Source organism: Spea bombifrons, chromosome 3 (assembly GCF_027358695.1).
Source record: "Spea bombifrons isolate aSpeBom1 chromosome 3, aSpeBom1.2.pri, whole genome shotgun sequence".
In the NCBI taxonomy this organism is placed as follows: domain Eukaryota; kingdom Metazoa; phylum Chordata; class Amphibia; order Anura; family Pelobatidae; genus Spea; species Spea bombifrons.
Window position 1 is genome coordinate 15,937,323 of NC_071089.1, and position 12,485 is coordinate 15,949,807.

A 12,485-nucleotide genomic window follows, 5' to 3' on the forward strand; every position below is an offset into this window, starting at 1 on the left:
GGGAACACTAAATATGGATTGCTATTAATGAAATGGCTGTTGGATATGGCTGTCTCTCAGAGAGACCGTTTGAAAGAAAACAGATTTCTTGGAAATATTGCAATTACTCCGTCCGTTAAACTCCTCCGCTCACAGCCCTACTATCTCCTCATAAATGCACCAGCGCACTTCGCTCATTCTCCACTGCACGGCGTGGGAGCTTGACGCAGGACGCTTACGCGATGACGTCTGCAATGTCCCGTCGCATCACTGACGTGCATGAGTTCCTGCGCGCATGCGCAACAGGTGAGGCACAGGGCTCCAGCTGGATAGGAACCTTTCCGAAGCTGATGCATCCTACCCGGTTTTCCAGACTGCGCAGCTAACCGAGGCGGAGTTGGCTTTTAAGCGGCGCTATTTGGAGTCGTGTCTCAGGATATTCTCTCCGCTTACGGGAGGAAATTGCAGCCTTTGTTGTAGGTAAACCGTTCACGGGCACTTACCGCGGCCCGTACACGCCTGCCCGTCAGCTGCTCTGATATACGATGATTTCTTTATATCGGTTTCTCCTTTTTATAAGTGCATCTGAGGAGACTCCTGTGATTGGCTGCGTGCTGTCCAATCAGGTCTTACCCTTATTTGATCTGAAATGTAAAGGTAGGGTAAAATCAGGCCAGGCATGAGCCGAGCTGGTCCCAGACAGGTGAGGTGTGTTAAATAATAAAAAATAATAATTTACTATGAGTGTAACATAATCCTGCCCAGATAGCTGTATTATATTAATAAATATAACTATTCTGTTACAGCATGTTTTGGTGGTATCCTCTGATTGGATGTTAGCTTTCTGCTACGCGCATTGTATGTGTTTTGCAAAAATGCTGCATATATCCCATCAAAAGCATAACATTTGAGTTTGTTTCTGTGCTGTTGGCATGGAGATTCTCTACAATGGGAGGAAAGTGTTGTGTTCTGCACATTTGCTATAACAACACATAGATATGCTTAGATTGTCATATACACCATATACATATTTTCCTCTGCTTTGGAGGGTGGCATATAATATATTTTATTTTTTTCCTGTTCTTATGATGATCTTGTTTGCTTACGTATGTTATTTATTTCATTCAGGCACATGTCACTGCAGAGTGGCAAGATGGAAAACGCTACTATTTTGCTGGAGTCTAAAACTTTGCCTGCCAGCCTGCTGAATGAAATGTATCAACTGCGGCTTCTCGGACACTTCTGCGATGCTACGGTGAAAGTGGAGCACGACGGAAATAGAGTGGAATTTGTCGCTCACAAGTCTGTTCTGGCAGCTTCGAGTAAATATTTCAAGGAAGTGTTTATTAAAGAAAATGTATTGGATGGCTCCGGTGCTTGTGTATTGCTCAGTGACATACATGCTGTAGACTTTGCATCGTTTCTTGAGTTTATATATACAGCAAAGGTTGAGGTGGAGGAAGACAGAGTACAGCGGATGATAGATGTTGCCGAAAAACTTAAGTGTGAGGAACTGGAAGACGTCTGCTTCCAAATTAAAAAGCAAATGCTAGAATCCGTGTGGCTGGATCTACAAAATTTCTCAGAGGCGCAAGAAACAGAAGACATAAGTGCATTGCATATGCATTCTCTGTCTGATATCCAGTCCGCTTCTGAAGAGGATGCACAAACTGCAAACGCCACCATGTTTCCTGATACCTCTGATGGAAAAAGAGCACAAGAGACGCTCCCTATTGAATCCGCTACAAACTCTGAAGACAATTCAGAAACTGTGAAAGAGACCCCGAAACTCTCAAATGCAAAATCTAAAAGATCTAGTGGGCGCTTAGCTGGAAAAAAGGCTGTGGTTGAAATTCCAAAGAAGAAATACACGAGGAAATTGAGAGAGGAGCAGGACAATGCAGAGACTTGTATGGTGGGTGATGGCGCATCCGTAGAACAAAATACACACCGCGAGGAAATGAGCGATGAGCAGACTGAGGATAGTATTAAGGCTGAAGACGATGACAGCCGTTGTGATTTAAAAGAGAGCTGTAAAAAAAACAGCAAGGATAACACTTGCCCCATCTATGACAAAATGTATTTAGATGAAAATGGTTACTTACTGCACTCCAAAAAGGCTGACACGGATTCTGAAGAAGTTGTATATAAATGTGAAATTTGCTTGCAGACCTTTGCGAATCGGTGTAATTTGAAAAGTCACCAGCGTCATGTTCATAGCAATGAACGTCGCTTTCCATGTGAGCTCTGTGGGAAAAAGTTTAAAAGGAAAAAAGACATCAAAAGACACATACTACAGGTCCACGAGGGTGGGGGTGAGAGGCATTTCTGCCAACAATGTGGTAAGGGTCTAAGCTCCAAAACTGCTTTGAGACTTCATGAGAGGACGCATACAGGTGACAAACCTTACGGATGTACGCAGTGCGATGCCAAATTTTCTCAGACCTCAGCACTTAAAACACATATGAGGTAGGAACAGACATCATAGTGTAAACAAAATGCTTGAATCTTCTGTTTCACCAGTATTGTGACAGATGTAAGTACTACGTATCCTGTACGTATGTTTTTATATTTTATATTGGCAGATACCACTGCATGTAAAGTGAGTGCTAAGAAATGTGCACCAGACGAGGAGATAAGCACCATTAGTCTTTTAGGTTCTGGAGCAGTGATACTGTTAGCAATCTTTTTACATGATCTGGATCGTTGCAGTAGCAGTCATGACCAATTTTCTTCTCAGGGATTAGAAAGGTAAACTGCGTGCTTTACTGATGCTTAGTTAACCACTAAACATGCAGTGTTTTGCTTAGAAACACCATCTCTATACTTTCTTGATGGCTGCACTTCTGTGATCTGTGCCGCTAGGAGCTAGAAAAAGGCAATGGGGGCAAGTTAATGCACACTGCATTAACATGCCCCCATTGCCTTTTTCTAGCTCCTAAATGCGTTTAAACTGGCAAGCATACAGGTCATAGAGGTTGGCAACCGAACATTCTGCATGGCACAGTGAGGTGGCACAAAATGTAAAAGTCGGTGCCAAAGTTCAAGTTAACAAATGTGTGTTGTGTGTGGCAAAGGGAGGCAGCACAAAGTATTCACCCAAAGGCTGCCAATAATTGTATCATACACACTTTACAATTTGTTTTTGTATAAACTTTTGCTGGGTTTGCAATTCTTTGATATCTATGAAAGCAGGGTATATTTTTTGTGTTGAAGAAAAGCTCAAAGGGTTAAACAATAAAGACAATTTTCACAGCCTTCTTATATTATACTTTCAATGTGAATATCCCTGATTGCTTGAGTGCGTCCAATAGTTGTACAGTTAAACCCCAATCTTTGGTTGAATGGATCCTTTGAGCATTCCATGTCTTTCAGGTTCAGCTGCACTTGGTAATATTATATTATCTCTTCGAAGGGAAATCCTGTGGAATAAAGCATTTTGCTTTGAGTCTTATATACAGTACTTTATCCAATAATGCAGTTTAGCATTTAAGAAAACTTTCATTTAGTTCAAACTTGCTGACTTTTTATCTGCAGACCTGAGGGTTTAGAGGGTGCGCACGTTTTGAAATGTGTGGTAACTGAACGCTGGATTTTCTTTTCTCCAGAATTCACACTGGTGAGAAGCCGTTCGTCTGTGATGTATGTGGAGTCAAATTTACACAGAACCACATGCTCATCTACCATAAAAGATGTCACACGGGTAAACACACGTCACCCTTATTCTATTTCACTATTGTGTGGCTGCTGCTCAAGCTGAACCCCCAGTGACCCCTGACAGAATCAGACATGGGAGAAGGAAGATTATTATTTATTGATTTATATAGTTCCATAACATGCCACCACCTTGTACAACTGGTAAACAGGATATAGCAAGCAATGCCTCCCATTACAATCTGAGTGCGCATGTGTGCATGCAGTAAATTGCACTGTAGTATAGTATAGATCTGTAAGTTTTATGCCCTGCAAGTGAATTTTATTCTAGCATCAGAGTAGGTAACATTTTGAGCCTATATGTATATAAAGCTTTCTGTTTATTCACTATAGAACATAAAAGTAGCCCAGTAAAATAAAAAGAAAGTTTGCAATAAATTATTAGTCATAAATTACGATGTTGGATACTAGGCTGTTCTTTTAAGAAAACTAGGGCTAGTGCTTGTATCAAATGACTGGATGAGATGCACCAAACACAGTCACAGCTCATTTGCCATTCATATACAGCTAAAAGCGCAGTTTCATGTGTATATTTGTAACAATCTGTTCATCAAAATATATAGATTAAATAGTTCTCTCTCAAACCTTTCTGTTGCCTTTTTTTTGTTTTGTTTTTATTTAGCTTTCTTTTGTTCACACTTTTTGCAGAAATGTCATTTTCACATTGTTTCTGTTACAGGAGAGAGACCGTTCATGTGTGAAACCTGTGGAAAGAGCTTTGCCTCCAAAGAATACTTAAAACATCATAATCGTATTCACACTGGATCCAAGCCGTTCAAATGTGACATCTGCATGAGAACATTTGCACAGAGAAATTCCCTTTACCAGCACATTAAAGTCCACACTGGTAATGCTAATACCAAAGCTTCCTATTTGTGTATCCTACAGGACAGAAAACTTGTGACTCTCCTGTTCTCCGATCATACCGCCCGTCCACTGGCTTTTCAGGGTCAGGGCTGCAAATAGACTTTTAAACACCGTTTACCCTTTTATAGGCCAGCCGTAAATTATCTGATCATATCACAAGTTCACTGTATCATATGGTTTAAAAAAATTGCATTGGGCAAACCTGCTCTATGTAAGCTGGCTCATTTACAACAAATGATATATCCCATCTGATTCACTTCAGCAAGTTTTGCAGTAACTTTGGCAGAGAATTGTGTCTTTGACATCATAGATATATATTATTTTCTGTTGTGTTCCAGATACACTGTATATAGAACTCCCTTGGGCCTGACCCAGGGCAGCGTCTCTTCTGCATCTGCTGTCGTAACTGCTGATCTGCCCCCGTTGACTAAATCTTGGGTGTCAAATGTTACAGCTGCGATATTGCAAGGATTGTATGAGTTCTGTAATTAACATTAAATCAGACAATGAACACTTTATCTTTGTGCAACATGTTCAGTGTCTCCTTTCAGGAGAAACTCCTCCAACTAGCGAAGCATTGTTTTTGCAATTAGGAGACATTTGTCATGTGATCCCCATTATTTTGCTGGGTCTCACTCAGATGTAGTATCTCCCCTTTTCCTACCATTAATTACAGTATTGCACTCGATGTTTTCATGAAATTTGAGTCAACAAAATGAGTGTCCTTACCAAATGTATTGTGTTTTCAGGGGAACGTCCTTATTGCTGTGATCAGTGTGGGAAGCAGTTTACCCAGCTAAACGCCTTACAGCGTCACCATCGCATACACACGGGAGAAAAGCCATTCATGTGCATCGCGTGTCACCGCACGTTTACCGATAAATCAACCCTGCGAAGGCATACAACTGTAAGAGAATGCTTCTTCACATTTTTATCTTTATTTCATTGGTTATGAGAAGGTTTTTGAAAAGGCACACATTGTCCGGTCATGAAATCCAGCCATCGTGCAGCTGAATGACAATATCCTCCATCCTCAACTCATAATAGGACTTGTAGTCCTGTTATATCTTAAATGATTTGGATGTACGGGGGTGTATTTCAGTTTAGGGAGTGAGTACATGCAAGGAAGGTGCGATACCCCACCGAGTGCTGTGTATGTAGTTGGTCCATTGTATAGCAGTAATCCAAGAAAAAGAAGGTACCATGCGTTACTTAAATTTCAAGGTACTTATTAAATGCTACACACAAGAACAACGTGCTAATGTTTTGAAACTTTGTCTCTTTATCAATGTTCTCAACTTTTGTGCATTTTATATAAAATATTAACTATAGGTTGTGGAAATTTGCATTGTTGCTGGGAGTGACCCTCTAACCTAGCATGTGGCTATAGCCTATGGTTCTTGGCAATAGTCATCAAATTAATAATTAGCTAATAAGCATTGTAACGGCGATAGATTTAAATAAGTAATAGGCAACTGTGAGGCTCCAGTAACCATGTAGCTACTATCTTATTTTTGTTTTAGATACATGACAAAAATACCCCATGGAAATCATTCCTTGTGGTTTTGGACTCTGCTTCTAAAGACGATGCTTCCCAAAAGGCGGACATTATGGAGGACGAGTGTGACGATTCACCTAAACCTACCGAAAAGTTGACTTACACAGAAAATGGGCACTATCAAAGCCTGACAGTGGTGCCAGCCACGGTGGATATTTTGCATGAAAATGGCAGTGCCTCGGTTCTAGGCTGCAAGGCAGACTGCTCGGCCATACCTCAGGAAGTGTTTATAGCCACCACGTTAAACCACCTAACGGTTCTTCATACGCAGACTGAACCTATTCAAGCCGTGGTGAACATGGAATAGCTTCAGTCTGCGCCTGTCCCTTGGCTTCAGCTCAGTCTAATATAATGTAATCTCATAAAATGAAAACATGCAGGATTTGTTTTTTTATTATTGTTATTAATTGGAATTCCCTGTGTAAATAAATTGCATTCCAATTTGTTAATAAGTCTCTTGCTCTTTTTTATACAATTTTAGTAGGTGGAAAAAAAGATATTGGCCTCGGTTCAATGCCCCTTACTAAATATTTTTACAGTTGGAAAGTATTATCTTTTATTTATATAGTGCCAATAATTGGCGCAGAGCTTCTTGCAATACATATATTCAAGGGGTATGACAAGAGTAGAAACCAACCAATATATTGGGCAGAGAGCTTGCGATCTCGAGGATGTCATCAGCCAAAAACAAGCAGATGACTTAATCAGGCCACAGCATGTACTATCTGTGTGGCAAAACCACTTAACCACCAATTATATAAAATGAAAAATAGAGAGAGCGTTTACATTAAAGTGTAAAGTGACTCGCACTGTCTCTTGCTCTGTTTTCACTTGTGCGCTGTGTTTATTTGGTTATGGTACATTTAGTATTCTCAGGTCTGGTGCATCAATGCATCATACAAATTCCACGCCTCATGGAAGGGTTTTAATGTAGTTTTTTCTGTGCGTTTGTACCGTAGAATGTACCGTCATTCAATGAGGTCAAGTTGAATTGCTTTGAGTGATTTATTCCGTCTTATTCTTTTTCCTTCACTAACCCCAGAGTTAGATTTCTCCATTATACTTGGTACACCTTTAGAATGCATTGCTGGAGGATCTATGACCTGCCAATATCCCATGTGCCATTCATTTACTGAGCATTCTCTTCTTTGGTCCCACCTGCATACAAACATGTTTCATCTTTCTTAACCCCTTCGCGACCTTTGCCGGTTCAGGACCGTCATGACATGAAGGTCGCTAAATGACCTTTGACGGTCCTGAACCGTCATAAAATTAAATAAGCTTAGAAAGTGATCAACGATCACTTTCTTCGCTTAAACGGCGTTACTGTAATGCCTCGATGTCGAGGCATTCAGTAACGCCGAGATCGGCATCGGGGGCCATGTCTGGCCCCTCCCCGGGGCGTCAACAGCCGCCATACATTGTATGGCGGCGGACGTCCGTTTTAAAAGCGTTTAGGAGGCGATCGACGATCGCCTCCTAAACTTAAATGGTGTCGCTGGAATGCCTCGATCAGGAGGCATCCAGCGACACCAAACACTTACCTTTGGATGGGCTGTGACCGCTCCGGAGAGCGGTCACAGCCGCAGCTGCCGGTGATCTTCGCCATCAAGAAAGATGGCGGCGGCCCGGGAAAATAAACAATAAAGATGAGAGAGTTAGCTAGACGGTCTCCAGACCCTCTAGAGAACTCTGGCTCCACTTGCAGGTTGAATACAGGTACTGCATTCAACCATGCAAGTCAATGGAGCCCAGCTTTCTAATCACTATGTGATTAGTAAAATATTCAAAAAAAAAAAAAAAAAAATGGAAAAAAAAAAAAAAGTGCTAACATTTAAAAATAATTATGCAGTGATGTCACTAGATGAACCATCCAGTACATTGCAAAATGTGTAAAAAAAAAATATAAAAAAGTATTAAAAAAATAAAATAAAATAAAAAAATAAAGTTTATTATTTTGAGCAAGTGCTAAAATTTCTCAAAAATCTCAACAAAGAGTTAAAATAAAAGCACTTCAAATACCCAAGGGGTGTCTAATATATATAAAAAATGGCTGATGGGGTAAACTGGAGTGGCCAAGCTCAAAGATAGGGCATAGGTACAGACTGACCAAAATGGAGAAAAAAAGCGCACTTCCCAAATGTGGCATTTTAAATCTCAAACAACCCGACAAACCCATGCATGTCGGGTATCACTGCACTCAGGAGATGTTCCTGAACACATATTGGGGGGTTGTTTGACAGTGGCATATACCAGAACCTGTATATCTATAACTAAAGTACAATTTGTGTGAAAAAAAAATAAAAAAAAAAATACTATTACAAAGTTTGACAAAGTGTAGTTCTATAATTGGTGCATGGAAAGGGTTAAAATAACAGCATTTGGAATACCCTGGGGTGTCTAGTTTTCAAAAATATATGGTTTGAATGGGTTAAATTGAGTTAACCCGCTTCAAAGATGTTCCAAAGAGGAGATGGAGGCAGAATGACCAAATGACCACCTGGATTACGCATGCCCCAAAAGTAGCCTTTTACCAGCCAAACAATCTGACAAACCCATGCATGTGGGGTATCGCTGTACTCAGGAGATGTTCCTGAACACATATTGGGGGGTTGTTTTACAGTGACATATATCAGGACCTGTATATCTATAACTAAAGTACAATTTGTGTGAAAAAAAAAATAAAAAAAATTACTATTACAAAGTTTGACAAAGTGTAGTTCTATAATTGGTGCATGGAAAGGGTTAAAATAACAGCATTTGGAATACCCTGGGGTGTCTAGTTTTCAAAAATATATGGTTTGAGGGGGTTAAATTGAGTTAACTGGCTTCAAAGATCTTCCAAAGAGGAGATGGAGGCAGACTGACCAGATTTGTTAAAAAAGATTTGGAAATCATAAAACGCTGCTTGTACTTATTGCCCTATAACTTACAAAAAACAGCAAAAAAACATAAAAACATTGGGTATTTCTAAACTCAGGACAAGTAGTAGAATCTATTTAGCTAGTTTTTTTACTTGCTTTTTTAGGTGAGTAAAAGATTTTTCAAATAAAAGTCATAAAATGTGTTTTTTTTCAATTTTTCACCATGTTTTTTTTATTTTTTTTATAGTAAATAAGATGATACGATCAAAATAATGGTATCCGAAGAAAGCCCATCTTGTCCTGAAAAAAACAATATATAACTTATGTGGGTACACTAAATGGGTGAGGAGAAATTTGCAGCTGAACACAAGCACCACAATAGTGTCAAAACAGCTGCGGTCCCACAGGGTACAAAACGAAAAATGAGCCCGGTCCTTAAGGGGTTAATATTTGTGGCAATGGACCCCCGATTTCATACCTAGAATGGAGCCAGCGGAAGCAGTAGAGAGTAATGCAGTGACAGGGCCAAAGACCTAGTAAGATAAATCAGCAACTAGATTGGCCAAATATTCAACTTCTTTACATCATAATGCATTATGTAGGGTCAACCCCAGGAAGAAGGGCTGAGCAGATCCCACATACATGTATAGTTAAATGAGATGAGGACTTTTCTTATGTGTTCTGAGGTTATTCATTCATAACACATTTCAAGGAAGCAAAATATTTCATTAATACACCCATTCATGTAGCTGTTAACGTTAAAGATAGACAATTATTTTTGTTAACACATATTAGGGTCAGTTTTGCTGCATGGAAATTGGTGAATGTATTTGCTTTCTATCGTAATTACAAAATCAGATTTCTGCGTTTCTGAGCTTCTGTCACGATGAACAATTGGTTCAATAGATTTATGAACTGGGCTCAGTCAATCACGTATGCCAGCGGAACCCTTTGCTTTTAACTTGCACACAGTCATCCACCATTCATGTGAGTTAACCTCCCATTGGCCAGTGCATAGTGGTACAGCACACGTGAGGGACGTGTACTTAAGTATGCTCCCTGAATCAGTCACCGTTCTTTATGCAGTAAAGCGCATTTGGGCTCCAACATTTGATTTACTAAGACTGGTCTGTTCCTTTAAATTGCCTCTCTGTAGTTATATTATAAAAACTTTGTATTTTTAATGGAACGTAAACCAGGAACTACGAGATAGCAGAATGTATGCAATTATGAAAATTCGGAATTTCAAAATATTTGGTTTTATCATTGGATTTTTGTTCCCTGTATGTCTTGTTGAGATTAGACAGACTTAATCCTAACAGAACAGTTTTAGAACAACTATTTTACTCGGGAAACAGCTGACAGATGGCTGCGTTGAGAGAACTTAATCCCTCTCTACCATCATTATTGTGAGTACAGGTTACAGAATTCAGTGTACCATCCAAAAGCATCACTGCTGTAGCAGTATACAAACCATATCCAATACCACGGTTATGAAAAGGATAGTGAAATCAGTGTGTGTGTGTGTGTGATCACTTCAGGGTAAAAAAAAAAATGATTAGGTATAACTTCATATTCATAAGGGTAAAGTAATCCCTTCGTTTGAAGCTTTATACCTCCAAATTATACTGATTACTAAACAAAGCTTAATGTAACCCAGGCCTCTTTGCAAAAGGTGCTCCGAAAGTGGTAGGGCCCGGGTTTCACCCGCCCTTTCCATTCCTCTCTGTTCCTTTTCTCTACTTCCATTACCTTTTTGTCTGAAACAATTATTTACTCTTTATTTAATCTTCTTTACCATGTAAACTGCTGAGCTGCGTCCCCAGCAGCCCTTCTCTCCCGATGCGCACTTGCATAAAACCGCTGTTATGGAGAGAGAGAGATTACGATTTACAGACAGGGGTTGTGATTCGTTATAAAACTCATCATCAACTATCAGCTACATCAGGTTGAAAAAATTCAAATTGTGTTTTAGGAACATTTTAGGAACTAATTTTTGAAGAAATATTTTACCCAAAATGTTGTTTTTGGCATTAGTTAGGAGCTTAACATTCCCAGGACTGGGTTCATTATTGCTTGATGGCACACAGAATGTATTACCGTATTTGCTTGATTATAAGACGACCCTGATTATAAGACGACCCCCCAAAATCAAAATATTAATTTAGGAAAAAAAACAAAAAGCCTGAATATAAGACTACCCTATAGGAAAAAAGTTTTACTAGTAAATATTAATTCATGTAAACTAATTTTCATATTTAATAAAAGCTATGATTGAGAAAAATATATTTTTTATTTCTTTTTATTTGCCAACCTGCCCCCCCCCAGTTATGCACATCTGCCCCCAGGCTTGCCACTCTGCCCCCAGAAATGCCTTATACCCCCCTATTTGCCACTCTGCCCCATGATGTGCCTTTTAACCCCCTATATGCCCCTCTGCCCCATGATATGCCTTATACCCCTATATGCCACTCTGGCATATAGGGGGTTAAAAGGCATATCATGGGGCTGAGTGGCATATAGGGGGTTAAAATGCATTTCTGGAGATATATATATATATATATATATACTGCTAACAGCAATCGCACTCCTATCAAGCCAAGGCAGCCAGTACATGCTGGAACCTGGGGATGTTAGAAGTGTGATTGCAGCCTCCCTATGCCATGCTACCACCCCCACCCCCCTTACACATCCATGCTATCACACACACACACTCATTCACAAACATTTAAATACTCATTCATTCCATTAATCACACATACACACACGCTCAAACCCCCCACCCCCTTACCTGAACTGCAGATCTCCCACTCGCAGACTTCTGCAGGGGCCCGGCTGTGCGAGCAACTTCTCTGGCCCCGCCCCCAGAGGAAGGAGGGGGGAGGTAGAGTTATGTAAGGACTGTGCTAGCTTCCTGTTTCCTGCTGCTAATAGCAGAGACGTTGCTCGCGATCAAAGCCTGGTAAGCAGCACGACCGAAGCAGAATGAGGTCTGATTAGAAGACGACCTCGATTATAAGACGAGGGGTATTTTTCAGAGCATTTGCTCTGGAAAAAACCTCATCTTATAATCGAGCAAATACGGTATTTCCTCGCCCCATGCTCTCATCAAATCGAAAACTGTTAGAACAATCCTATTCTACCAAAAATATAATGCAAGTGGTTAAGATGCCCAATCTCGTTGACATTTATAAAAGGCTGAATTATAATACAGATCTATTGGTTATATTAATCTATTAATAACATTAGATATAGTATAATGAATTGCAAAATGTAGAATAAAGGAAACTTAAAGGTCGACCTAAAAAGTGCAGACAAGCGATCCACTGGGAAAACAAGGTTGGAGATTGCACTAAACAACCAAATATAATTTAAAGGAGAAGTCGCATGGGGTAAAAAAAACTCCTTAGGCATAAACCCAGTGTTCTATACAATGATGTAGGTCAGCACTCACAAAAACCTAGTTTCATCTCAATTTGCTCCTTTTAATGTCCTTTATCTGA

General features: G+C 39.9%; 1 protein-coding gene across 1 annotated transcript; it reads left to right on the forward strand.

Annotated features, from left to right (window-relative positions):
- The first annotated feature begins 1,111 nt into the window (after positions 1 to 1,111).
- Positions 1,112 to 6,570, forward strand: GZF1 (GDNF inducible zinc finger protein 1). Its single transcript, XM_053460588.1, has 5 exons — positions 1,112 to 2,448; positions 3,588 to 3,682; positions 4,373 to 4,540; positions 5,310 to 5,467; positions 6,084 to 6,570. The coding sequence occupies exons 1-5, from the start codon at positions 1,112 to 1,114 to the stop codon at positions 6,423 to 6,425; spliced, it is 2,100 nt and encodes a 699-aa protein (XP_053316563.1). The 3' UTR covers positions 6,426 to 6,570.
- Positions 6,571 to 12,485: the final 5,915 nt, after the last annotated feature.

Bases quoted from the DNA above. Each gene is read 5' to 3' on its own strand.
- GZF1 (XM_053460588.1), top strand. From the start codon at position 1,112: ATGTCACTGCAGAGTGGCAAGATGGAAAACGCTACTATTTTGCTGGAG. The intron at 3,683-4,372 runs GTAAACACACGT...TTTCTGTTACAG, and splicing joins CCATAAAAGATGTCACACGG to GAGAGAGACCGTTCATGTGT. The intron at 4,541-5,309 runs GTAATGCTAATA...TTGTGTTTTCAG, and splicing joins GCACATTAAAGTCCACACTG to GGGAACGTCCTTATTGCTGT.